The sequence below is a fragment of the Rhipicephalus microplus genome, chromosome 4, assembly GCF_043290135.1.
Source record: "Rhipicephalus microplus isolate Deutch F79 chromosome 4, USDA_Rmic, whole genome shotgun sequence".
In the NCBI taxonomy this organism is placed as follows: Eukaryota; Metazoa; Arthropoda; class Arachnida; order Ixodida; family Ixodidae; genus Rhipicephalus; species Rhipicephalus microplus.
Window position 1 is genome coordinate 101981046 of NC_134703.1, and position 27563 is coordinate 102008608.

Here is a 27563-nt window from a genome sequence, read left to right on the forward strand (position 1 = left end):
TGAACTTGGCAACGTTTAACGCTAGAACCTTATCTAGTGAGGGAAGTCTAGCTGTACTATTCGAGGAGCTAGAGGGTGTTAAATGGGATATAATAGGGCTCAGTGAGGTTAGGAGGACAGATGAGGCCTATACGGTGCTACAGAATGGGCACGTCCTTTGCTACAAGGGCTTGGCAGACAGAAGAGAACTGGGAGTGGGGTTCCTAATTCACAGAAACATAGCTGGCAACATAGAGGAATACTATAGCATTAATGAAAGGGTGGTAGGTATCGTAATTAAACTGAATAAAAGATACAAGATGAAGATAGTACAGGCTTACGCGCCTACATCCAGCCATGATGACACTTCAGTTGAAAGCTTCTATGAAGACGTGGAATCGGCAATGAGTAAGGTAAAAACACAGTATACTATAGTGATGGGCGACTTTAATGCAAAGGTAGGGAAGAAGCAGGCTGGAGACCAGGCAGTAGGAGATTATGGCATCGGTACTAGAAACGCCAGAGGAGAGCTACTAGTAGAATTCGCAGAATGCAATAATTTACGGATTTTGAATACCTTCTACCGAAAACGAGAAAACCGCAAGTGGACATGGAGGAGCCCTAATGGCGAAAATAAGAACGAAATAGACTTTATAATGAGTGCACACCCTGGAATCGTGCAGGATGTGGAAGTGATTGGCAAGGTACGATGCAGTGACCATAGAATGGTGCGGTCTCGAATTCGCCTAGACTTGAAGAAGGAACGACAGAAACTGATACGCAAGAAGCCAATCAATCAGCTAGCACTGAGAGGGAAAGTACAGGAATTCAGAGTGTCGCTGCAGAACAGGTACTCGGCTCTTAGTGAGGAAACCAACCATAGCGTAGATACAATGAATGATAATCTGACGAGTATCATTACGGAGTGTGCAGTGGTAGTTGGAGGCAGGGTAGTTAGACAGGACACTGGCAAGCTTTCCCAGGAAACGAAGAACCTAATTAAGAAGCGTCAAATCATGAAAGTGTCAAGTACAACAGACAAAATAGAACTGGCAGAGCTTTCGAAGTTGATTAATAGGCGTAAGGTATGCGATGTAAGAAGGTATAACATGGAGAGAATTGAACACGCTCTGAAAAACGGAGGAAGTGTCAAAGCATTGAAGAGGAAACTTGGGATAGGCAAAAGTCGGATGTATGCACTAAGGGACAAAGAAGGCAAAATATCTACCAATATGGATAGGATAGTTAAAATAGCGGAGAAGTTTTACATGGATCTGTACAGTAGCCGAGACAACCACGACCTTAATACTATAAGAACTAGCAGTAACCCAGATTACACCCCACCAGTAATGATAGAAGAAGTCAGAAAAGCTTTGGAGAGCATGCAAAGGGGCAAAGCTGCTGGTGAGGATCAGGTAACATCAGATCTGCTGAAAGATGGAGGACAGATTGTGTTAGAAAAACTAGCCACCCTGTTTACGAGGTGTCTCCTGACGGGAAGAGTACCAGAGTCTTGCAAGAACGCTAACATCATCTTAATACATAAGAAAGGAGATGACAAGGACTTGAAGAATTACAGGCCGATCAGCTTGCTCTCTGTAGTATACAAGCTATTTACAAAGGTAATTGCTAACAGAGTAAAGAAAACATTAGAATTCAATCAACCAAAGGAACAAGCAGGATTTCGAACAGGCTACTCAACAATTGACCACATTCATACTATCAATCAGGTAATAGAGAAATGCTCAGAGTATAACCAACCACTATACATAGCCTTCATAGATTACGAGAAGGCGTTTGATTCAGTAGAAATATCAGCCGTCATGCAAACACTGCGGAATCAGGGAGTAGATGAAGTATATATAAACATTCTGGAAGAAATCTACAGGGGATCAACTGCTACCATAGTGCTTCATAGAGAAAGCAACAGAATACCAATCAAGAAGGGTGTAAGGCAGGGAGACACAATTTCCCCAATGCTATTTACCGCGTGCTTACAGGAGGTTTTCAGAAGCCTAGAATGGGAACAGTTAGGGATAAGAGTCAATGGAGAATACCTTAGTAACCTGCGCTTCGCCGATGACATTGCATTGCTGAGTAACTCGGGGGACGAATTGCAACTCATGATTACGGAGTTAGACAAGGAGAGCAGAAAAGTGGGTCTTAAAATTAATCTGCAGAAAACGAAAGTAATGTACAACAACCTCGGCAAAGAGCAGCACTTCGAGATAGGTAATAGTCCACTTGAAGTTGTAAAAGACTATGTCTACTTAGGGCAGGTAATAACCGCAGAGCCGAACCACGAGATTGAAGTAACTAGAAGAATAAGAATGGGGTGGAGCACATTCGGCAAGCACTCTCAAATTATGACAGGTAGATTGCCACTATCCCTCAAGAGGAAGGTATATAACAGCTGTATCTTGCCGGTACTTAGCTACGGAGCAGAAACCTGGAGACTTACAAAGAGGGTTCAGCTTAAATTGAGGACGACGCAGCGAGCAATGGAAAGAAAAATGGTAGGTGTAACCTTAAGAGACAAGAAGAGAGCAGAGTGGATTAGGGAACAAACGGGGGTTAAGGATATCATAGCTGAAATCAAGAAGAAGAAATGGACATGGGCAGGGCATGTAGCGCGTAGACAGGATAACCGCTGGTCATTAAGGGTAACTGACTGGATTCCCAGAGAAGGGAAGCGGGTTAGGGGGAGACAGAAGGTTAGGTGGGGAGATGAGATTAAGAAGTTTGCGGGTATAAATTGGAAGCAGCAAGCACAGGACCGGGTTAACTGGCGGAACATGGGAGAGGCCTTTGTCCTGCAGTGGACGTAGTCAGGCTGATGATGATGATGATGATCATCATCGTTAAAATTACGAACTGACTATACCGTGAGTCGCGGCCACACGATGCAGGACTGGGCACGTTAATTTTGGCAACCGAATCGGTGGGGAGGTCTCCGGATCCTTGATGACCACCGCCTTGCACCAGAAGTGATGATGACGTCATGTTACATAGAAATGTAACTCACAAGAGTGGAAGCTTGGGCTAGTTGGTGCGAAACTCATATTTTCGAGTTTTTTCAGCGCGCGAACATAGGACAAAGGGACAGGGTAGACCCCGTCTACCCTGTCCCTTTTTCCTATGTTTGCGCGCTGAAAAAAACTTGCAAATATGGTTACATAGAAGTCACGTGACCTTCAGTACTCCGACAGATAAACAATCATTCACTTCAGACCTTTTGACGAAATCTTTTACCATTTCTATTCATTATTTTCATCATTCGTGTTGACGCAACCACCGACAAAGACCCGCGCACTATCGCCAGGTCTCACGAAACCTCGCAAAGCCTCGTGACACATGAAACATAATGCTTTAACCTTAATTAACGAACAAAAGGTTTCAGAGGGTTGACCCAAGATCTATATACTGAATAAGCGCAAGCCACACCAGGCTAATTTTTTTAAGCTTATCAATGCTGCGGGCTCAACTACGTCAAGTATATCAACGTTCTGAGCAACCTATTATAGCATGATGAAAGCGGAAGGCGAGGGGGGGGGGCGAACTGCGAATCCGTTTGCTCTTTGTTTTTTCATGTCACTAGTGATTTCCTTATTAGTTAATTATTTCGTTACCATGCGAAAATGATTATTTTTTATATGTCTCGGGAAGATAGGGTTTTTTTTGCCAGTTTGAAAAGTACTCCAGCGTGCATTGCCGTATACACAATTTTGCGCAATGCAATGATTTTTCCAAGAAATGTGTCTTGTAGATCAACAAAAACATTTTGGAATGAATAAAAATGTGAAAAGTGCGTAGTTCTTGGTGGCCAGTTCATAAACAGTGCAATAAAAACACTATATATATAAAAACAGTATTAACAACGAAAACTCAAAATAAACATTTTGAAGATAAATGACCCAGGAACGGTATAAAAAATAATAAATGTTCTACAATATGTTTCTACTCACGTAGACAAAGAAAGTATATCTTCGTTTTTCGTGAGGCAGAAGTGAACTCGTACCCTCTATAAATCAGATGTCCGATGATGCCAGATGCATTTCGCTATTTCATATCGCGTCAGCTCTCTCCATGAGCCCCCTCACTTCGCATGGCGTTTCCAATATATGCATCTAAGCATATTTCTTATGCTTTCCAATATATGCATCTAAGCATATTTCTTATGCTTGCATCAATACAAGCATTTCCGCACATCGTATTAAAAAGAAAAGCAACATCGCGCGCAGTTTTGAAACGTTTCGCGCTGCTCCGTAGTCAGGGCCATGATGTGCCGAGGTGGCCTTGTCGCGGGGAAAAGCTCTGCAGCCGGCGCCAGAACACCGAGCCCCATGGCAACGTGTGGATCTCGCACGTAAGCCGAGTAGCTATAAGATCGTGCTCAAAGGTCAGCAGCTACACACTTGCCGTGGAGGACACGGCTGGAGGCCGTAAGCAAAACGATCCCACGAATGGCTGCGGATGTCTCAGGCTAACCCAAAACATCGTCGCCATCAAACTTGAAGCTAAGGTACGGTCATCGTGGTTTTTAGCTCGTCCTCACTCAATTCTGGTGCAGTTGCAAAAAAGTTTTGAGCAGCGCGTTTTTTTTTTGTTTTTTTTCAGCGCAGGAGCCCACCCATGTGCGTGTGACGACGACGCCATATGAACGACTAGGGGCAGGCCCTCTGTCTGATATAACGATACAAGCGAAACCAAAGCTGCTGGAAACGGGCTGAGAAGGCCACCTCCACACTTTATATATGCGGCGGACCTTCAGCAATAAGTTTTTGTTGAATAAATTTTTCTTGACTCCTAGCGACAGCTTCCTATTGAATAGCTGGCATAAATTGTTCGCAATTATCACTGCTGAACACTGTCAGATTTCGAAGCTGACACCTTAATTTGATATTTGACTTGCAAAGGAGGACTGTAGAACTTTGGACTGTACCCACCCCAAGAACTTTTTGTGACGAACAATCATTGTCCTACAGGCTACCTTCTCTGTTAAACTTTTTAAACCACGAAGATTTTGATCCTTCGTCTAAACAAAACTGTCACAGTAAACACTTCGCCCAGCTGATATATTTTCCTCAATAATACATCTCTAAGAATTTATGGCCATTCTTTCCTTTCTGTTATTGCTTTTCATGTTCATGCCACTTCATTACTACCCATTTAAACTATTCTCTTTTTTATTTTCAACGCTTTCTTTCGCAAATATTTTTATTACTTTTTGCGATGCTATACGTATAAGTTTATGTGACTATCTTCATGCATGCCATTCCTTGTCTGCCATTCCAGCTGCTTTGCCGACTTGTGAACGGGGTCGGGACCTCGTCAAGCTCTTGAGATTTTAATACTGTACTCCTCCTAATCAAACGAAAGAAAAATGATTGATCGATTGAACTTTGATTACAGAACTGTGATGCTACTGTCACATAACCACGAGAGGCACGCGCTTCTGTCAAGTATGCCAGTCAAGTGCATTTTCCCCACAATCACTTGCACATTGGTACACGCAAATGTATGTCGATTGATATGTGGCGTTTAACGTCCCAAAACCACCATATGATTATGAGAGACGCCGTAGTGGAGGGCTCCGGAAATTTCGACCACCTGGGGTTCTTTAACGTGCACCCAAAGTGTTCTGTACGCTCACCGATGCCGTTTCTTTATTGCTTTTTCGCGTAGAACTTCATCGCCGGTTTCAGTACCTAATAATAAGTCTCGCTCCCGCCTGCATTAGTAACTAATAATAAGTCTCACACGAAAAGATCGGCATAAATTTGATGCTATATCCGATTTCAGCACTACGCTGCATTCCAGTAACATACACTACATTTCCCCTCCACCTATACCCACGTGCAAACAGAAAGAGGAGAAAGCACAGAACAACAACAAAATGTAATTTGTATATATACCCGCTGACGGCGGCGGCAGCTCCCACTCTTATCAATGGGCTTCCGTGCTTATATGGCACCACTTATAGCTTCTGAAGCCATATACGCATCACGGAGTGAGTATCATGAATGACGCCGAAAATAGGAAAGCGCACGCACGTCACACGGCAGTATACAGAAACACTGAATTCAAAGGCTTGCCAGTATATAGAAATCGATGTGAATTACCTGTGACATTATAAACATTCAATATACCGCAGCTTAGAAGCATCAGTCACCGAATGTATAGACCCATTTCATTTGCCAGCTGCTCAGCTATAATGGATATAACGGCGCCTTGATATGCGTTCCGTTAATATCACGATATCCTGCGATGCTAGCTCCGCAGGGTTCTCCTGTCATCTGGTATGCCCGCGCGGAGATACTGACACTGCCGGAAGGCAATTATTCTTCTCTTCCGCGCATTTTCTCCTCGCACTCTCCATACATCACGGCGTGAGGTCACACACATTGGGCGTGCCTTTTCTAAATATTGTCACGCAGTCGTGACGTGGACTAATGGAGCAGACTGCGGGTCGAATAATAAACTGTTTATTCGGGCGAACCTGTGCCCGGTAAACGGAAAGTCTTGCACTGATAGCGGCGAACGGAGCGTCGGCCGTCGATCAACTGACAAGCGGCGAAGCGCGTCGGCATTCGCTTCGGTTCCAGAATGATCTGTGATGTTCGCGGAGTGGGCGTAATCTTAACGAAATGGTCTACAGTTCCGAAGCCTCTCGAACACTGCAGGCGCGGTTTGCGCTCAGAATTACGTACGGTGTAACGGGGCGATAAGAAAACTTGAGGAAAGGAACGTGGCACTGCCTTCCTCTGAAAAAGGCATCGTCCCAATGCTTTAGCAGAAGATGAAAGTACAACAATAATGCGAGAAAGTACAAGTAATAAATTACGATACAGCAATAACACAGCTCGTTAACACGCATGAAACGGCTGGAGGCGCGCGACATGGACGACTTCGAGATGCCGTCGAGGACAGAGTTCAAGATGCCGTCGGGGACAACCTCGTAATCGAGTGAACCGAGACGTCGAATCACCCTGTACGATCCGAGGTACCGCTGCGGAAGCTTTCTACTGAGTCCACATCGGCGTCCACACCCAAGCACGCTCAGCGGGCTGGCATCCCACAAAGCGTCGTCGAAGATTGTAACGGCGGCTGTCGGTCGTCTGTTGGTTCTTGATACGGAGGCGGGCGCGCTAAAGGTACTCACTCACATCGAGGTTTTCCTCGTCGGCGACGTTGGGTAACATGTCGTCAGGGGTTACATGACGTCAAGTGTTTCAGGGGCCCTTTAACAATGATATGTGGGGTATAACGTCCCAAAAGCACCATATGATTATGAGAGACGCCACAGTGGAGCGCTCCGGAAATTTCGACCACCTGGGGTTCTTCAACATGCACCCAAATCTGAGCATACGGGCCTACAACATTTCTGCCTCCATCGGAAATGCAGCCGCCGCAGCCGGGATTTGATTCCGTGACCTGCGGGTCAGCAGCCGTGTATCTTAGCCACTAGGCCACCGCGGCGGAGCGTCACAAGCTACTTCTTGCAACAAAAAGATAAGGTGCAAAATTCTTGCGTCAATGCTCCTTACGCTTCCATTGAAATAAAGAGAAAGTTTTACACGGAAGATAGCTTATTCAAGCACTATCGGCCGGACAGGAAACTGAACCGCGATCGATACAGGGCGGTGGCACATCGACGCGATGCGAAACACATGTGAAATTGCCCGCGCACTCCAGTTTTGACGACGCGCGACTGAATCCAAGACCGGTAGAGACAGAAACACAAACACGAGGGCTATGTCGTCGTTTGTTTTTCGTTTTTTTAACCTTTGTGCGTTGCATTCGCAAGTATATGAGCCAGCTCCCTCGAGCCGAAACATATATACCAACCTAGCCGTAGTGTACGCATGCATGGTCAGTAAGCATACGGGCCATAGAGTTCACAAAAAAAAAATGTGCGAGATTTCATACACAAGGTATACAGGTCTGTCCGCAAGCGCCTGCCAGATCGACGTCTCGCGAATTAATTTACATTAATTTACTCTTATTTACTCAATTAATTTACTCTTATTTACAGTTGCGGGCCGCTGATGTCGTGGCTGATCGCGTGCCGTCCTGCGGCATCCGGTGCCACGAAAAGGTGCAGCGTCTCGTGATGAAATTCGGCTAGCGGCGTAGAGGGCATCAGACAAATTTTAGCGTAAAACATGACAACGCTCTAGGTAAACAAGGTGAACGCGTATAGCTGAACATCCGAGCAATGTGCTCACGCATTTACAGCCACTTCGTGGCGTCACGAGGCGCTGCGATCAATACTGCTCCACAATTGTATTCGGAACAAAGAAATGATCGTAAGTGTATACCTTTGTGAGGATTGTGTAACTGCCGCATTTAGGCTAGTACACAGGTAAATTTTACGCAAACTTGCATAAGTATACCTGCATGCTTTATATACCACAGTTGCGTATATATTTTCGGATCGCGGCGTTTTTTTTATTGCCGCTGGTTCTAGTAGCAACATGCACCAAATCGCCAAGGAAATTGCCCATTTGCGTAGAAACTTGAATTTTGGACGTCGTCCGCATATGGTTGTGCCCTGTCGTGCGTGTGCTCATTCGAGGGATAGTTTAGAAAACGTTCTTGAGCGTACAAATCACGCGCAACTTATTTCAGGGGTGAGGTGAACTTCGCTCAAACATTTCTCGTTCATTTTTTGTAAAAGCTATCTGACGTGCAGATATCCCTGGAATAATACGCAGAACATCGAAATTGTAGACATAATGATTGATCCGTTACTGCATGCTCTAGAAAACATGTGACAAGGTTCGCAAACTCGGACTGATCGACGATTGCTTTTCTTAAGGCCGAATCACATTCACTCTCCCCATAACCTAAAAAGAAGCTGTGTGAGTTATTTTTCACATCAACTTGATTGCGTCTATCAACGTACTGCCCCTGCTCATCAACTTACCTTCTTCTTTTTATTTAAATTGCAGAGAACGTAAGAGGACGGTTCCAGTGAATACAACAGACGGCATCTACCACGCCAACCACGCAACCACGATCGTTCCAGAGGCCAACTGTTCTGGTCTACCACGGAAGTGCTCAGGAGGAGGGAAGTTTAGCCTTCCCAATCCTTCCTGTTTGCCGAAACAAGTGCAAATCAACACAAAAGTCGCGTGAGTATACATAACCCTCATTATTTTGTCTTCCCTTAGATCTGCACAGAGTTAGTCTAGCAACTTTATCCCTTAAATCCAGCGAAAGATATGTGAAACACTGAGAAAGTTCAATTACACCAGCGACAGACTATTTGGCTGCTCTGTACTGACCATCATGTTCGCAGGTGTGCGCAGGTTTCTCAATTAGGGGTACAGGTTTGAACTCCCCCCTTTCTGCCTTACTGGACAAATACGAAAGGCAAAAAAATTCTTCGCAATGTATACAAGCTGAAAGTTGTGCAATAACGTCCTTCGGTCACCAGCTTTCTGGGGCTTAAAAGTGGGAATCGAACAGTTCTTAGAATCGAACATCAGAGGCCCTTCGACGCCATTATATCGAAGTGGCTGCATGGCCATAACAATGAATGCTAACCAATCACAGCACACGTATGGGGTTGAATCCGCGTTCCCCTCAGAATGGGGCGGCCGCCTCTCTGCGGGGCAGTGGCACAGTGCAGTTTTAGAGAACGCAATGCACAACATATCTCTTGAACGGAATTTCACGATGCACAAACACTTCTTGCACGTGTGTGCTTGTCTCTTTGTATTGCTCTCTCCGTGCAAAGAGTTCACCGCCAGATTCAGAGCTGTAATGCAAACACGGTCGATCATTGCAGTAACCAGGTATCCCGTGCCGATGGTGCCAAGGGGCAGTGCGTTCGCTGCCCTGGCCTTCGTGCTGTGCGCCTGCAGCGCCAACCTGCGTGCGACAGCGGCCGCCGCCAGCTTGGGCAGCATGCCCGCAGCTGCCATGGCGGTGCCCGTGACCCTAGGCGCTGACACCGAAGCGCGGCGCACGACGGCGGAAACAAGGGGCGGCGGCGGGGCGTCCAGCACTGCCAGCAAGCGCTATGAGTCACACGCACCCGTACTTCTGTCGGCGCTGCATTCGCCCGACAGCCCCCACCAGCGCATGATGCTCGTGGACCTGTCCGCGCTGCACAACCACCAGGAGCCCGTGCTGGGCTTCCCTCAGGACGACTACTACGGTTCCTCCTCGTCGATGACGTCGGCCGACTACGCTGACACCTGGGAGGACAATAGTCTTGGTGCCGACGACAGGCTATACAGGTCCGTGCAAGCGCGATGCGCGTGACAGGATTGGCTCTACTATAGGTCTGTCTTTTGGCAGCTTGTTCCATACTTGGGAAAAGCCCGAAAAAACAACCACGAAAGGCGGAAAAAGAGAAAGAAACGTGCTTGTTCCAAAGGCAGCGCAATGTCGTGGTGCGAAACGTGCAGGAAGTCATGAGCTTATGGACCAATGCACCCCAATTCGCGTGTGAGGCATCCTAACACCACATTTCTGGTTATATATCGGTGCACTAAGCAAAAGTTGGGCTAGTTGGTGGTTCACGCTTGCGGGATGTAACAACAACGCAAAAATACAGGCAAAGACTGATAATCGAGACAACCGCTTTATCGTCTCTTTTTTTAGTCCTAGTCTCTATTTTTGCGCTCTTGTTACATCCCGCAAGCGTAGATCAGTGCATGTTTCCATCATGAATGCTCGACTTATACAAGCACGCGTTTACAAGCTTGAATATAAGTACTGCGCCGACAAGTCCAGGAAATACTTGCGCTTACATAAAAATTTGTCGTAAGCTTTCTGTGTTCTTTTCATGCATTGGTCCAAGTTTATTCCATTAATTGACAGTCTCATTCAGTGGTCGAAACACCTTCCAGCATTTTGGAGCAGCTAACTCTGTGTTTGGAGCACACACGCACTTTCCAAAAAAAAATTTAGCATTAGTTTAGTTCAATGATCCCTCAGTTTACATAATCATTTATACAGAAGCAGCTATTCCCCAATGCAAACAATAGTATGATTATGTACAGAAGCAGTGACATAAGAAAGTGAAGGATATTGCACCAATAAGCTGGCTCCAGCATGAAGTTCACAGCAGCGTGTGCGTGCAAAAACACACACACACATTCAAAGATTAGAATTATTAATGTGTACGTACATGCTGACAACCTGCCAACATGCTTTCAAACATTAAAGAAAAACCAGACCTCGCAACAAAGAAGTGCCAACACCACCTATTCCATTCACAGGCCATACCAGCCCAACGAGGAGATGCACAACGATATCGGCGACAGCGACCAGCTGCTGATGCCGTTCCTGCCGGAGAACACTGTGGGCCTGCACTACACTGGCTTTCCCTTCATCGAGGATGCACTCCACTTGCAGCGCCAGAGTAGCCGTGAGGACGCCTTCAGCGACTACCTGCGCGCGCTGATCGCCAGCCGAGACCGGAAGCGCAGTGTCTTCCTCTCGCAAAGCTGGCAACCCGGAGGACACCCAGGATCTCCCGTGCTCCGCAGGCAGCATCAAATGCCACGGCAGCAGCCTCGGCGAGTGTCTCAAGAGCCTGCACCAGCATCTTCAGAACACGCAAGCAGCAGTGGCCCGACAGACCGTAAGAGCAGCAAACAGGCGCGGCCGGCCAATTACCACCATCACCCAGCCGTCCCGTTCATCTTTTCATCCAAAGGCTGGCATCCTGGAGGGCGCAAGCGTAATTTCTTTTTCTCCAGAGGCTGGGGACCCGGCGGACGGCCGCTGACGCTGCGCGCTGAATACTTTAAAAAAAAGCCACCCTCCACGCACGCTGGTGGCGAAGATGTTAGCGAAAACGAGGCATCGTCGACGGGGCTAGGCCAGGGAAGAGCTGCTATAGGCGGAGGTCACGGCAATTCGGACTCATCACCCACTGTGAAGGTGACCAGCACACGGCATGGGCATCGGCCGTGCCGTGCTAACTGCTGGCGCATACCGCACTTGTTCGGACCCTACTGGTAGAAAGGAGCGAGCAACATGCCATGCGGGCATACAACCAGCCTGCTTGCAGAGATGATGTCAATAAAAATGCGAATGGCTCGAGGAAGGCAGGGTCGAGATGAAACAACCACCGACATTCGGGTTTCCAAATCGATCATTTTCGTCAAGTGGCTGTGAAATATCAGAGCTCTGAACAGAATGACATACAAGATAGCTAGAGCAGTGGTAAAAAAAGATTAATACAGTGATCAGCCACATTAATTTCTTACATCACTAATACAGGCCAGTGGCAACTAATTGATAAAAATCAAGAAATGAGCCCTTAGTGTCAATAGAAAATGGGTTTACCTGGTTGAAACTAAGGCATCATAGACAGATACTGAAGAAGCTATGAGAACAGCCTTATTTAAACCACACAAGAATATCCATCCATTTATACCTTCACATTCAAATTGATCAGCCAATCTACATTATTTAGTCTAGACAAAAGCATTGGAAGTAATGAGTGGAATTTCACGCAGGCATGCGCAATTTCTTCCTCGCAGTTCTTTTTTTCATTTTTGAATGTGATTGAGCAACCACCGTTTGAGGAGCTCGAAACAACCTCATGAAGTACTTAAGCATAATTTAAGCTCAAATTATCCATATTTGAAACATCAAACCCCTGAAGGCTTTGATAAATTATAATTGTACGTAGGAGTTTCCGAAGCACTACAGCCTCAAGAGAGAACTGCTAAATGAGAACAATTCTGGTTATCTTTAGTTTCAGAATGATTACTTAATAAAATCCTGTACATACAACTCGCCGTGAGAAAAAGCAGAGTGATGGTTTAACCAGAAAGCGTGCAATCAATACATATATGCACACATTCAGTGATGGACACTGTGCTATAGAGTCTGGATAGAATCCACTCTTCTCTCGACATGAACAAAGTTACGTCTCACGATAGAGGTCGGGAACACACCGCCGAAGAAGTAGGAGGAAACCCGGGATGCTCAAAACAGTGATTACAGACGATTCCCACCCTTTAGTGTCTCGTCATATATTGTCAATGAATGCACAGAGCTCACCGATGCCCATCATTATGAGGCTAACAAGGCTAAATGTAAAAAAAATGACGCCAAGAGTGCATCTGCAAGCACAGATGTTTGCAAGCCCTTAGATATCTATTCGTGTTTTCCTAATTCCTTTTGCTTTGTCTCTCTACACCACGGACCCTCATTTGCATTATCCCAGTGTTGATAAACACACACTGTGCAATCCACATTGTAAGTGTTGCATAAACCTGTAATAAAGTATGATTCACTGTTTTAAAGCAGCAAACAGTGCAATTGTTTTGGATGGCCACACAGGCCACCGCCGATGCCACTTGCTCTGAGCGCACCTCGTGATGTCGTGCAAGGCGAGTCAAGAAACAGTTTCAGACAAGATGTGCATACCGGCACACAAGCAATGATAAAATAATGAAGCACGAGCTTCATACGAAGAAATCTTGCGCATATAAATAAGCACAAATTTTTTGGCAGAAGCAACAATGATGACAACGTGAATTTTCACTCTGCGGAATGATCGTTCACAAAATCGAGAAAACATTTTTCAGTCCTTTCAAATTGAAAATTGCAACCTACGCACCAAAAAGCTACCATTACATTGTTTTTACTGCCTAGCTACACCTGCACATGTGAGAAGCTTGCGAGGGCAGAATCGACATGGAGTCTCCCATACCTGCGCCAGGTAGACAGTCATGTGCAGCTATGACAGGGTACCAGTATGCGAAGATGCAGAGAGCAAATACATGCAGTGGCTACTTGAGCAGGTCGAGCGAGAATTTAGTGATGAGACAATCAGTGCTACCTGTTGCATAAATGATGAAATAAAGCATACACCGCTGCCATTATCCAGTACTTGAAAGCACTTCCAACTGCAAAGTCCGTGGTTCCGTACATGGATGTGGTGTGCAGCATGCAAAATGAAGCTAGCGCTGTAACATAAGCACCTAGATGCTTTAAAGCAATAGCGTTAGAGCACATGAAATCAGTCTCTGTCACAATTGGAAGCAAATCGTTGCATTTTTTCCTCAACTTCTTATTAGCAGGTACTTCAACACATCGGATTCGGCGGTCAAGCTATTGGTTCATTCGGGTTGACAACAACACCATCCATTTCCCAGCCATCCCTATGGGTACTTGCTGGGAAACCGAAAATTCCAAGTCCGACCAGGAACTTAGACAAATTGAATCCAGCCTATATTCCAATTAATAAATTCCAATTTATTGCTGAAAGGGGTTAACATAACAGAATGCTCTTAACTCTATGGATGGAATGAAAAACGCATCAAGTCTTGAATGCACTGGCAAACCAAACAAACAACAGTGACAGAAAATTTGAGTTGCCAATTGTGAAATTTTTATGAAAAACTTATCAATTAATTAAGAAAAAGATAGCACCTGCTTTTCCATTTGCAGGCTATCAAGGAGAATCATGGCAGATTGGGTACTTGTGAAACAAATATGGCTAAAAAATCCGTTCCTGCAACAGCATACCACCTGCTCATTGTCACAAAAATAAAAGCACAATAAAAAAATTGTGGCCCCCTCATGAGTCTGCGTAACAGGACATGGTACTTGCGCATTTCTCAATATTCCCACAGAAGCCCTTTCCAATAACCGGTAGTGTTTCTAAAGTGCCATGCGTGCACAGCAAGTGTTAAAGTGAAAAATATGAGCAAGTCCAGAACTTTACTTTCCCTTTTAAGCGTCAATAAAACCTACATCCCAGCCCACTTCAGGTTTTGTTGAAAGGCGGTACACGATAGAAAGGCGTTGTCAACACAAGTCTACATTCCCTCTTTTGTAAAAGTCAACTGACGTGCAGTTGCTTAGAGGATAAAGCAAACCTATTTCGTGCATTAGTTCGACTCTATCGCTTACGAGTGCCAACAACGACTCACCTGATGAACCATAAGTATTCAAGACTTGTTTTCACTCGTTAAAATCTGCTGCTGATATTTTAAAATAACTTTGGCAAGAAGTAATCGCTCAGTTTGGTCTGATAAGGTCAGTGTCAGCCATCCTATAACTATATGTAATAATTGCATGAAGTGCATCCGACAGCATTTCATGTACTCCAGTTACCTCTGTCATGTAGTCAGCTGGTGAAGACACCACTGCAATTGCACCAAAGATAATGAAGAGCACTTCATCTCGCAAATTACACCGAAAAATATTATGCTGATGCAAATAAGCAACTCGTAACAAATGTTACAAAAGTGGCGGCTACATCATGTAGCCCCTGCACGACAAGGCTGGTGAGCATTCCGGGATGCATCGAAGCATTAGACATCCAGGACCAGGACAAGTGCACAATCATGAAGGCATGCTTCAAAACAACCAGCAAAGTGTCACAAAAAGGTTGTTGCTGGCACTGTTCTGCAGTTGCTACGTAGAGTTGCACAGCTGTGTGCAATTTTCAAGACCCCTTTCCATCACTCTCTCGAGAGACTGTAGTCAGTTTTTTCTTATGCGTGTGCCAAATAGTGTTGTATGCGTGAGCAAAAAAAAAGTAACTAAATAGGCTACTCATTACTCTAAAGAAATATATTAACGTATTACTGCCCTGCATTACCTGTAAAAAGTTAATGCTTCACCGTTAGCCAAAAAAAGATAATAAGCATTACCTCTGCCATTACTCTATAGTCGGAAATCTTAATGAATGCCTCCTTTCCAGAAGAACCTACAACAGCAACTTTACAAAACTGATATTCCTAAATCCTACTAAAGTAGTCAAACAAACAAAAAATTTAACCGATGTTATTTTTAAACTAGCATAATTAACACAAATGTGCTGTATACTCAAAGCACTGTTGCACATGGGGAAGCTATCTTTTGGAATGGGAAATCAAACACAATGTCAAAAATTTGATCATTAATGCTCTGCGCAACCAAACATCACTGAACAAACTTGCGGTATTTGTGACTGTGTGTATAGTACTGCCAAAATAAATTAGCATACTTTTTAGCAATAAAGGAATGCTTAAATCGCATAAATCTGTGGAAAAGTATTTACACACAAAAAGAAGTTCTTTTTTCACTTTGACCAGCATAATTGCCAAAACTATTGTGACTGTGTGTGTGAAAGTGCTCAATGTCAGCCTCGCTGGCTCAGAAATTAAATAACCAAAAACATAGGCGCAGTTGCAAATATAATTTTGAATATGAAGTTTATAAACAGTGGTTCAGTACTTCTAAACTGCTAAGTTTACCAAGGGTTGTATTTCAAAGCTTTAATTGGACAGCTTGACTCGCTTATTAGTGAACACACTGCCCTTATGCTAACTAGAAGCTGAACGAATGCACTACCCCCCCCCCCCCCCCCAGCAGCATCAACCGTTATCCCCTTTTTAAATCCAGAAACAGTTTGATATATCAATAATTCGATATAAGAAATACGCATATTTAAGGCTTATTGGATTGCAACTCCTCTCGAAACATCTTTTGGAAATCAAAATATGCATTAACATGATGATATGCTCACAGTGCTCTTAAGAAAAGGTGAACATTTCTTTTGCAAGTCACCACACTTTATTTTGTGTGAAAATGGTCTGTAGACTTGTCTTGCCTTTTGCGTGCCGTCATATTCATCAAGTCATCTTCACTAATGGAGCATTTCCGAATTGAATGAAGTTTCCGAATTAAGCGAATTCAGCTCCTCTGTGGATCACTTCAGCAGAGAAATGTCAGAGAAAATCCCAATCACGCCCTTCAAAGAATTATAAAGAGCCCACAATTGTCTCGAATTGGCTCAGTATTCATAGCGACCACAAATGAGTCAAAGTAACATCGACAAGATTGTGCGTACTGTGGTCTATGTTTTCGACAGAGGCAGACTACATCTCACTTTTCACTGGGAACTGAGCTGGCAGTGAGATACAGCCTGTCTCACCAGTGATGCTCTGTAGCAGTTGTCAAAAAATACTAAACCAAACTCAATACGTTCTCCCAGCTGAAATAAATAGTCCAGTTCGAAAAATTGAACTGTGCGCATTATTGGCTTTTGTAACACAAAGATAGTATAACCACAGTAGCTTCATCAACAGGAGCGAAAAAAAATAAAGCAATGAAGCACCATGTCGATGTATCTCAGTTAGCGTCTGTAGTGTGCTTGTTTGCACTATGAATAGATAAACAAAATGACACCTCGAACAGGTAAGAATGAGGTTTTGTACATAGGTAGGTTATCAAATGTAAACGGTAACGATGAACGCAAGGTGCGCAACTTCACTTACCATTTATCTCCCGCATGGCCTTGATGAAGTCCCCTGGGTCCTTGAAGCTTGCAAATCCATAACCTTTGCTCTTGTTGGTGCGCTTGTCCCGAACCACTTTAGCCTTGAGGAAGGACGGGAACTTGCCAAAGACCCTAATTAGTACTTCATCCGTGACATCATTGCCAAGATCTCCGCAGAATATTCGGAAGTCATCTGCAGACAATGTGAAAGAAGACAAAAAGATTCAGCGAAACATTTTACAGAAAAAAAATGAACAATACAATGCATCAAAGTACATGACGAGAAAAGAATGATGGCATTCGTCCTCGTAAGAAAAAGCTTCTTGCCCACCTAATATTTATGGCAGCAAAGTTGGTAAAAGAACCTTACGATGGCATAATAACAGCACCACATAAAGCTAGGCTGTTTTGATGGGGAGGTTGCCCTAAACCAACTCTGAGGCTAGCTCAAAAGCCTATTCAGTGGAAGGCACATGCTGCAGTGACCACATCAGCCATATTTCGCAGTCATGTGAGCCAATGAGAGGTAACAAGTGCAGCCAAAGTTGCCTTTTTTTTTTAAGCACCCTCTCTCTGTACAGAAGCCCGTTCTCTCTTTGGAGCTGCTGGCGACCGCTGTATACTGTCATACGGCAGATCACTGCAATTGGTGGACAGCTGGAAAAAAAAAAACCAAGAGTGGCATTCGGATCAGACATTCTTACCACAGGGGGCCCCCAGCTACTAGCATCGCGCTCTACAGTGTGCTCAAATTACACCACGGGCTGACGTCTGGGTCAACCGGTACAAAATGCTGAAGCAACGAACCAGCCAATGGCAAAGGTCAAAGGTGAGAAGTGACACATGCAATAAGTGGACTACTGAGGTTAATAGGAACAGAAGGGTTGGGTTCCTATCATATATGGCGTTAGTGTCTCGATTTGGAAGTACAGTGGCTGTTTGTTTCATCGTTTCACATTGCACGCAGCTAGTTTACCTGGAAGATGACTTCTGTTAATAAAGCACAGTTGGTAGCCTTGCGGATGCGTGTGCTTCCTTCATCTTTTAGGCTGGTTCATTCGTTCCCGGTATCACTGTCATGTAAAGTTGTTTTTTTAGCTTGGCCGCTGCTATGTCTGAACTTGTTTCATTAGCTTCCACTCGTGCAAGTGCTGCTAGGGCAAAATGTCATTTTATAGTTACCTAAACAAAAGTGCTCGTGCACTGGAGGTGGTAGACTGCGTGGCAAATATTGTTGATAGTTTAACTACTGCTGACATCGACTCAGCAGAATCGGCGGCATGTTGTAAATACAGTGTGAGAAATGAACGCAGCAATGCTACTTCGCGATATAGTGGTGGAGACAAGCGAACAAATAAGCAGGTTGCCTAATCTGGACACAGCTATGACGCTTTTTTTTTCATCTGCTTCTTAATTTAGTAATATTCATAAAATTTCTTGCTGAACACTTTGCAGGCACACTTTATGCGGTGACACAACTACCAACTCACCCGTGTCCCACTCGTTGAGTGAGCTGTCCTCCCATGTCTGCTGTCCGGCTGTACGCAGCAGACGTTTCTCTTTCTTTCGTTTCTTTGAAGTGCCTGCTTCCTCACCGCCAGCGGACTTATCGGTGGCCCTCCCCTTCTCAGCTGAGCGATCAGACGACTTCTGTTTCTCCGCCTTGTGGGAGGACTGCTTGGATGACTTGGATTTGGTCTCTTTTAGGGTCTCAGCTTTGCTGCTATCCCCCACTGAGCCGACTGACACGGGAATCACGTTGACGGGCGCGGCTGCAAAAGCCGAGGCGGGCACAACTGGGATATCAGCCGCAGTGCTCTTTTTGAGGGGAGGCGCCGAGTACACAGCCGGCGCGGCAACTATGACGTTGGGAACGGTTGTCGGAGGGGGTGGTGGTGGTGGTGCAGCTGCTGCAGCTACTGCTGCTTGTAGGTGTGCGGCGGGAATCATCACTGGTGGTGGCGGTTCGGGGGGGCCAGGGAGAGGCCCCATGGCTGTCATATTGGCTGGCGTGAGGAATGATGGTGGTGGGGGAGGTGGGGGCACTAGGGGACCGCCGATGAAGGGTAAAGGCGGTGCCAAGGGGGGAGGACGTGGCGGTGGCGGTGGAGGACGGAGGTGACGCAGCTGATGGGGAATGAACTGCATGTGAGGCAGACCTGACGGAGGCATTAGTGGGCCTGTAAAATCAAGAAAGAAAGAATCCAAAGAAGTTAATTTATGATGATATTCGTTTGCACCACTCTTCAGCAGCATCACACAATTTTCCAGACAACACATTTTTGGAGTCATACAGTTTAATCTTCATTTATTTTGTATAAGCTTAATCCTTTATACCCAAGGTGACACATTTCTGGCAGTTTCATTTGAGTTTTTTTTTTCTCCCCAAAATTTCACTAATGTTGAATTTCAATGACACATCAAAATTAACTTTTTCTGCTCTGAGTGGAGCGATCACATTCTGGTGGCAGATAGGGAGCATGAATTGTGTGTTCCAATGGCACGTTGGAAGTAACCGCAGAATACGAACTGCTCCGTGGAGCAACCATTTTTGATCCGAGGTCAGCAGATTTTGCCAGAACTGCGCGTCATGTATTGTGCCCCTGCCTTTCATCCTGTCATGGCCGAATGTTTTCCCTCACAGGCAACCATGCACGACGAGGAAACCGCTTCGTGCCCCTCACACTTCCTCACTGGATTTCCTCGTACCAACTGCTCCCGTTGAGGCACACGCATTCCAATCGCAGATTTGGCGAGAGCAATTCCGCTCGAGTATATGTGCTCCACTTGAGATCCAGCCAAATGCTCGCGATCTGCCATTGGAATTCAGCATAAGGGGCTACAGACTCCCAGCAGCCACAAACGTGGAAGTCCAAGCTTTCACTTACACTTGATTAGTGGCACCCTTGGTACCGCACTTGAGTGCTGCTTTCATTGCGAAAATGAACATGATACGGAGTTGGAAAAGGCTGCAAGTACTCAGCTTTTTCATGCTCCTCTTCGCTTATTACTCGTAATACCTAGTTATAAATAACTGTATTTTTTATTGCAAAGCCTACTTTACAAGCCCCGTTTGTAGCATCTTGGCATCATGGGTTCTTGGCACAATCATGTGCAGTTCAGGCTTGCATACATGTTTGTAGCACTTTGGATTAGTAAGTTCAGCTTTCCAGACATTCCCAAGAAATGCACTACAGTTTATAGTACGTAAAAGCCTTGTTCCTTTCTTTTTAGCTTAATGCAAAACAACTTTTAGAGCATAACTGAATGCAGGAACAGCGCAACCTACAAGTAGTTACTTCGTAACTACAAAAGCGAAAAAACAAGGACAGAAAAGAGCGCTGTCCTTGTTTTTTCGCTTCCGTAGTTACGAAGTAACTACTTGTAGGTTCCGCTGTTCCTGCATTCAGTTATGTCCTACCAACTTGCCCAAGCTTCCACGCTTCATAACTTTTAGAGCCCCTCAAGGCTTTAAAAAGATTTTTAATTATGGGAGTAAGAGTTGAATGACGAGCAAATCCAAGAAATTATCTTTCAAAATGAATACTAAAGTGGAAGCGAAGATGAAAACTTTGAAGGCTCAGATTGCAGAGAATAGTATGTCCCACTGGAGAGACAGCTGTGCACGCCTGGCGAAAGCTTTAGACACAGTGAGGATGAACAAGTTGAACTTGCATATAGTTGGATGAAAAAACAAAAACAATGGCACTTGGTGAAGAAGGTTCTCAACAAAATAGAAAAATGAGAAAACAAATCACAAGGCAATACAGAAGAAATCAACTGCTTTAAAACACTTTTCACGCCCCATGAAAGCGTTCAAGAGTTCAGCACATGGTGTCCGATTGTCAACTTCTCATTCCCGACTGCAACAAACGTGGCAGTAATAAAATTCCTATAAAATGTCCAAGTATTGAGGGAAGTTTTTTTCTGAGTATTAGTTTAAACAAAAACTGTACGAAAACATCCTTTTCAGTTTTGTTCACTAAGCAAACTGTATGTGGGAAACAACTAAGCAAACTGTATGTGGGAAACAAAGGGTTAATCTATGACTGCAGCTGAATAGCAAATGTCAGACCATCTAATGGCATCTTCTGAGCAGTCATTTCCCCCTTTACATTGTTCCCTTTAGTCCTTTCGATAAAAGTTTTGTTGCCAAAGCCTCCCAACCTTAGCTCCTCAGACAATGTTGAGGGCGTCAGTAATTTTAACAATCTACTGACCTCAGATACTTCGATATTAAATAGACAAGGAAATATGGCACGAATAAATGAGTGTTCAAGTTCGCAGATACAAACATTTCTGTCAGATCCACTGCTCACAATTTCATCCATTACAACGTGCGACTTCAACATATCACTAAATGAAGAAAACAACACCACCACTTAAAGTGGACTGCACAGCAAAAAGCAGAAAGACAAAATGGGAGGCAGAGCCCTAAAGTAAATGCAGCAGCCCCTCAGTGAAGACAGGGAAGGAAAAGCACTAGCACGTATTAGTTTACATTGAATATATATGTAGTATGAGAACGTGCACAACCAGAAGAGACAATCACCTAGGTATTTGACTACATTAACCACATAGTCAATAGAGCTTTGTTTTGTGGTTATTTGCCTTTAACCTACGCAAAGCCAAGTGCAAGTGAAATAGCCACTTGGCTGTATAGAAAGTCTTTATGCTGCCCATTAGTTCACGCAAATTAGTTGTGGTATTTTCTGGCACAACACAAGTGGTTTACAAGCCACCTTCGAAGAAAAAAAAATGTGTGAATATAAATTCGTTTTAAAACATGCTTTGCACATTATTTTACTTGTATGAACTTTCACAAAGCTTATATTAGCTTTCGTAGCATCTATTCTGAGGCCAGTGAAAATCTCTACAGATGGGCCCCGCTCTAAAGAGTCATTGGCCACGGAAGCATACAGCACTATAGAATCTTTTCATTCTTTTCATGCCATGTCCACATACTTCTGATATTTTTACACTGTTGCCTCGATTAGCTCCCGCATAACACATACATATAACATACTTCTCATCAGTGGCGTAACCAGGAATTTTGTTTTGGGGGAAAGGGGGCTCACATGGCAGCGCGGCCTACTCATTCAATTTTTTGAAACACTAAGTACATGAATAACAGATTCACTATCAGTGCCAATTTGTATTCGATACTGCGAATCACTTCTTGAATGCTTCACATGATCAAGAACAAGAAATAATGTCTTTTTTTCATAAAAAGTATTGTGTTGGCATGCCCTCGAAATCTTTTCAGGAATAAATTTCATCAATATTTTATGATTGTTGTGTTTCTTTGTGTGTAAAAGGAACAGATATTATCACTATCATCACGTAAACTAAGAAACTGCCTCAGTTTTAAACGTGGAAAGAGCCAGATAACAAAAAATGATAACAAAAAAGAATGGGAAAGTACATTTCAAATGCGGGCAAAACATAGTCCACCGGAAACCCAGTGTGCAGTTTGCCTACACAAAAGCTTGCAAATGTGCATTTAAATATGTAATCAATGTCGATAACTAAGCAAGGATCACTATATATAATGTCCAAAATTAAAAAAAGAAACATGCTGCGCAATCGCAGAAACTGTGATGTCCTTGGGTGAAGCCGATGTCGCAGACGCACCATGTAGACGCTATTATGAAAGAATACCACAGAAATAAAAAAAAATTCCAAAAGTGTTTTTGAAAGTTCGTACCATGATTCTGCACTGAATATAAAAGCAAGGGTGTCTGATATAGTTAAAAAAACAATGAGGACTAAAACAATAAATGAAAGCCACAGACGATGCTCGATAGCTGAATTTGTTCAGTAACGCCGTGTATGCCAACCTCTCAGTGAATAAGGTGAAGTTGTCGATTAGCTGTTAAGGTCCACCTCATGTTTGTATTCCTATATTCATAGCAGGTCATACTGTCAACTGTTAAAATATAAAACAACTTCATGGTTTTAAATGGTGAAGAACAATAATATTTTGTTATAATTACTGGCTCAATCACATGAACTCTGGAATGGCAGTTTGTTTTCCTTTAGCTTGCACTGATTTCGTTCCCAGCTTGGTATCAAAGAACAAAGTTGACTTGGCGAGGAAGTTTAGCAAAGCAGTCATTCGACAGAATGATGTCGACATCTCTGTGGGCGTACAGAAGTGCCAGGCCAACCATGCGTTCCTCAGACATCGTGGAGCGAAAGTATTTTTTAAATAACCTTATGTTTGAAAACTTTCTTTCTGCAATGGCTGTGGTCACTAGGAGAGTGACTAAAATCTGCAGCAGCATGTACACATTCATATAGAACCCACTGTCCCAAATAGAGAGGGCATCGGTTCCTGTGCTGGGACGTTGGTTTGCGGCATCTTTCTGCCACTCTGTTCATCATAGTCGTAGTTCTCCCAAAGCAACCCTCATTCTGACGTCATGCACAAATGTGGTCAGAAGTTTTTTTTGCTCCTTTTTTTTGATCATCTTGCAGTGGTGGTACTGCAGGTGGTACAATTACTGTAAAGTCCTTTAGAAATGCCCTGTGCTTTTCGAACTGTTGGTGTAAATGGACTAATACGTGGTCCATAAACAGAATGAACAGGGTTCTGCAAAAATATTCTTCCGTGCTCTCAAATACATTGCTCCCACGACCTCGCTTTCGGACACCGGCTCGACGGCTAGCGACTTCCACATTCAGTTTTCTGCCAATGCCTGCACTTGTACAAATATTTTTGAGAAAGAAGCATGCGCATTCTTGCAGTTATTTTGAATTGTGTGCTGCACTGATTCTATGTCATCAATGGCAGCACTAATGTCCAGGCTTCTCGCCTGCAGCATCTTTTGACAGGACTGATCAGTAGGACCTTATCCTGCGCTTAAATCCCTTTTATGTTCCCTTGTTCTCTTCTGGGGGGGAAAAACGGGACTATTGACATGGGTCCAGTCATGCGCGTGTCACTGTTAGAAAACTCCACCCTAAATATATTTTGACGCCCTTTTTTAATTAGGGGAGGGTTTTCCAATAATCAAGAGAGACAACCAGTTTAGGTTGACCGCATAGGTCATTCGCACACGTGCCGCTTCTTCCGTGAGAACAGTATCTTGCCTCGATTCTCAGCCAAGCTTTTTGCTGTCAATACTTCCACCATGGCTATGCAACAAAAGCTTTCGTCACCGTGCCGCAGTACAGGACAACGAACTTACCTCAACAGCAACATTCGAAGAATAACACCCCCTTCCACTGCTCTTCGCAGTTTAAAAAAAAGTATTTTTGTATCGAAGTCAATGCTCCAGTCAGCAGAGGAAGCACGACATGCACTAATCCGCATGAGGATGGGTCGAAAAAGTGGCATTCAGTGACAGAAACTCTGTTTCACAAACTGCATGGTTGAAATAAACCTTGCAGAAAAGCCACCTTAAAGAACTTTTCAAACTCCATTGTTTTGTCGGGCTCGAAAATATATATTTTAGAGGTCATCTTGAGTGGTTTTCTGTAAAGGTGGTTATTTCGGATGGTGTATTAGAGCACGAAAAAATAATTCAAAGTGGGGAGGGAGCTGGACCTCAATAAGTTCCTTTCGTCGGGCGACCCCGCTCGTCGGCGGTGCATGAAAGCACGAAAAATTTCGGGGGAGGGGGGTGAAGCTCCATAAGGCCCACCCACGTCTTTTGACTATGCCATTGCTTCTCATAAACATCTCTCTTGGCACAACCAGGGGTGTAAGGTATCCTCTGAATTTACTGAAGTAACAGGCCATTATCGGAGATTTTACAGGTGATGCATGTGATCCAGCATTTCAAGGAAACCAGAAAAAAAAAGAACATGGGAATACAAAGAAAAGAATGGCCAGGATGCTCATGATTCTTTCTCCCCCTTCCACTTTTACATTTGCCTTTAGGCGGTGGAAATGTCAATTATTTCTATATACAAGCAAGCCAAGTGTTCCGCTATAAGGTGCACTTTATGCAGAAGCATTTGGGTGTACAACCTTGAATATGTGCTTTCAGGCGGACTTGAGCATTTTTCTCCGGAACTATAGCCAATTTCGAGACGCCGTATGATATTTTAATAACACAATCACCATCAATATAACCCCAATAAAAGGCATCAGGCTAGCCTGTTAAAGCGTGACGAGGGGCCTTTTATTGCGAGGCCCTGACAACTCGTACCTGCTAGCGGAGGTGGTGGAGGTGGAGGGGGTGCTAGCCTCAGTGGCCTCTGCACGGCAGGTCCCACAGGAATTATCGGTGCTGGCGGTGGACCTTCGGCACCAACGGGTTGTGCCGGTTCGGGCATAGATATTTCCTGCTCGAACCTAGAAGCAAAGCAAAGAAAAACCATAAACCATTATCCCCTCTTAAAAATGAGCTGAACATTTTACTCTCTGAAGCCTTCACAGACACACTGTTGCAGGGAAACAGTGTCTGTCTTGCCACGAAGACACAGAAATACCTTGAATGCACATTGCTCGTGGATTGAAATGCGCAAATTTAGGGCAGAGTAATGTTTATACTTCCACTTTCACCACCTTCAGTTTGTGTCATATCCGCGTAACTTCAGATGAAACATTCATATCAGTTTTATCTTCAGCGGCCACTTTTGTAGCAACAAGGGGTGATCTCAAGAAGCTGTTCTTAACAGACCTTATTCTCAAAATTTTTATCTCTTGTTTTGGTCCACGAGGAATGTACGTGTCCTTGCTGCCAATATGTTTTCAAAGTTGTAAAAGGAGAAATAGGGGACAAGTATGAGTGATAAGACTTCATCTTAGCCACATGTATAACGTCCAGTTATGGTGTGCAACAGATGCGTCGCATGGCCCTCGTTGGCATGACTTATGAAGAAACGAAATGTGAGAAGACAAACAGCGCGAAACATATTGAAGCACTGAAGCACCTGGTAACGCTGGAAATGTCGACACAGGCATTTTTCCAACCTGCACGCTGGCAGGCGGGGTTATTAATTGAGACTTCGTAACTATAGAAGTACGTAATTCTATGTGGTAAGGGTTATATGGGCGAGTGTCACAGCGCTTCTGAAAGCAAGTCCTTCATAACTTGTTGCCTCAGTATTTTTGACAGCCCAGAAAGAACAAGACAGAATGAGAACTCTCAAGGAAGTAACCGTCCCTACAAATGAATATTTTAGTGGGGTCATTTGCAAAGTAAAAGTGTCGTAATTATGTGAAGTTACACATGAAAACAAGTGAACTGCGGAAAAATGGTAACTGCTTTCTTTTTAAATGACTAGAATCATTTCGATTTTCCACACTAAGGAAACGTTGGCAATGTCTGGACGTAATCCCATAATAATAATTGTGCGGGTTTAACATTTCACAAGCAACCTATGATTGAGAGATGCCGTTGTGAAGAGCTCCGGACACTTCGACCAAGTAGAGCTCTTCAATGTGCACCTATATCTAAATATAGCATACGAACGGGCCTGTATAATTTAGCCTCTATATGAACATGGCCGAGATTTGATCCCGCGACCTTCGGGCCACCAGTCAAGAACTATAACTACTAGATCGCCGCAACAGGTTTGGTCGTAGCCTCGTAGCAAGTTTTGTAAGACGCCAAGCGACTACAAATCCTGTCTGGCAAGTTTGCAATTATTAATTACCATCTTCTAAACTATCTGCTTATAGGCCGAATGCCTCAAATTCAGACTTGACCCGACCGAGTACGGGCCCAATTGTTTTGAAAGCCCGCCCTTTCTCGGCTGAACTCCGAGCGATTGTGATTTCCATCGGCGTCGGTATCGAACACCTTAACGGCATATACGGCTGCTAAGTTGTCAGCCACACCTAATGACAACTACAGACGCACTTCATCTTCTGTACAAACATAGTTTGCGGTGTCTGCAAACGAAGCCAGCCTTACCGGCTCATCTCTTCTTCCATCTCCTTGCGCCTCTCTTCGCTGATTCCAGCCATGGCTTAACGCTGTTAGCCCGCGCAAGTTGCGCGTGTGTACTCTTCAAGAAGAAACGAAAAGCCCGACAACGGTGAGGCGACAGTATATCCCGAAACTTTTGCTGACAAATGCAAGAACGTCACAAACATGAACGCAAACTACAAGACATGGAAGCAGACATAGCGATGATGTCTGCCGCGATACCAATGGCAATGCATGATGGCATAGAATATGGTGTCCAAAACCTTTCTCAGATTAAATTTTGCATTAATATCACACAAAAATACAACCTACAAACATTTACTGAGCATTAAAAAGCGACTTTTGGCTCGGACGTAAGCCCTTTGCTACTAAGACAAAATCGTGAACACTTATAAAACATTAACAACTATCAGCATCATCATTTTAGTTTACTAGCGTTCTCTATT

General features: G+C 44.2%; 2 protein-coding genes across 3 annotated transcripts in view; one reads left to right on the forward strand and one right to left on the reverse strand.

Moving 5' to 3' along the window:
- Nucleotides 1–12076, forward strand: part of LOC142814523 (uncharacterized) — a 63865-nt gene extending 51789 nt beyond the window's left edge. Inside the window, exons 2-4 of the mRNA XM_075893366.1 lie at nt 8934–9116; nt 9776–10229; nt 11217–12076. Coding sequence (XP_075749481.1) covers nt 9796–10229; nt 11217–11964 — 1182 coding nt within the window. The 5' untranslated portion in view covers nt 8934–9116; nt 9776–9795 and the 3' untranslated portion in view covers nt 11965–12076. The remainder of the gene's footprint in view (nt 1–8933; nt 9117–9775; nt 10230–11216) is intronic.
- The window catches only part of LOC142814525 (uncharacterized), a 133255-nt gene extending 105950 nt beyond the window's left edge, over nt 1–27305 (reverse strand). For both annotated transcript variants that reach the window (XM_075893368.1, XM_075893369.1), the window contains exons 1-4: nt 27103–27305; nt 25390–25535; nt 18721–19410; nt 17229–17423 (exon numbers count right to left, since the gene is read on the reverse strand). In XM_075893368.1, coding sequence (XP_075749483.1) covers nt 17229–17423; nt 18721–19410; nt 25390–25535; nt 27103–27155 — 1084 coding nt within the window. In that variant the 5' untranslated portion in view covers nt 27156–27305. The remainder of the gene's footprint in view (nt 1–17228; nt 17424–18720; nt 19411–25389; nt 25536–27102) is intronic.
- Between the last annotated feature and the right edge of the window lie 258 nt (nt 27306–27563).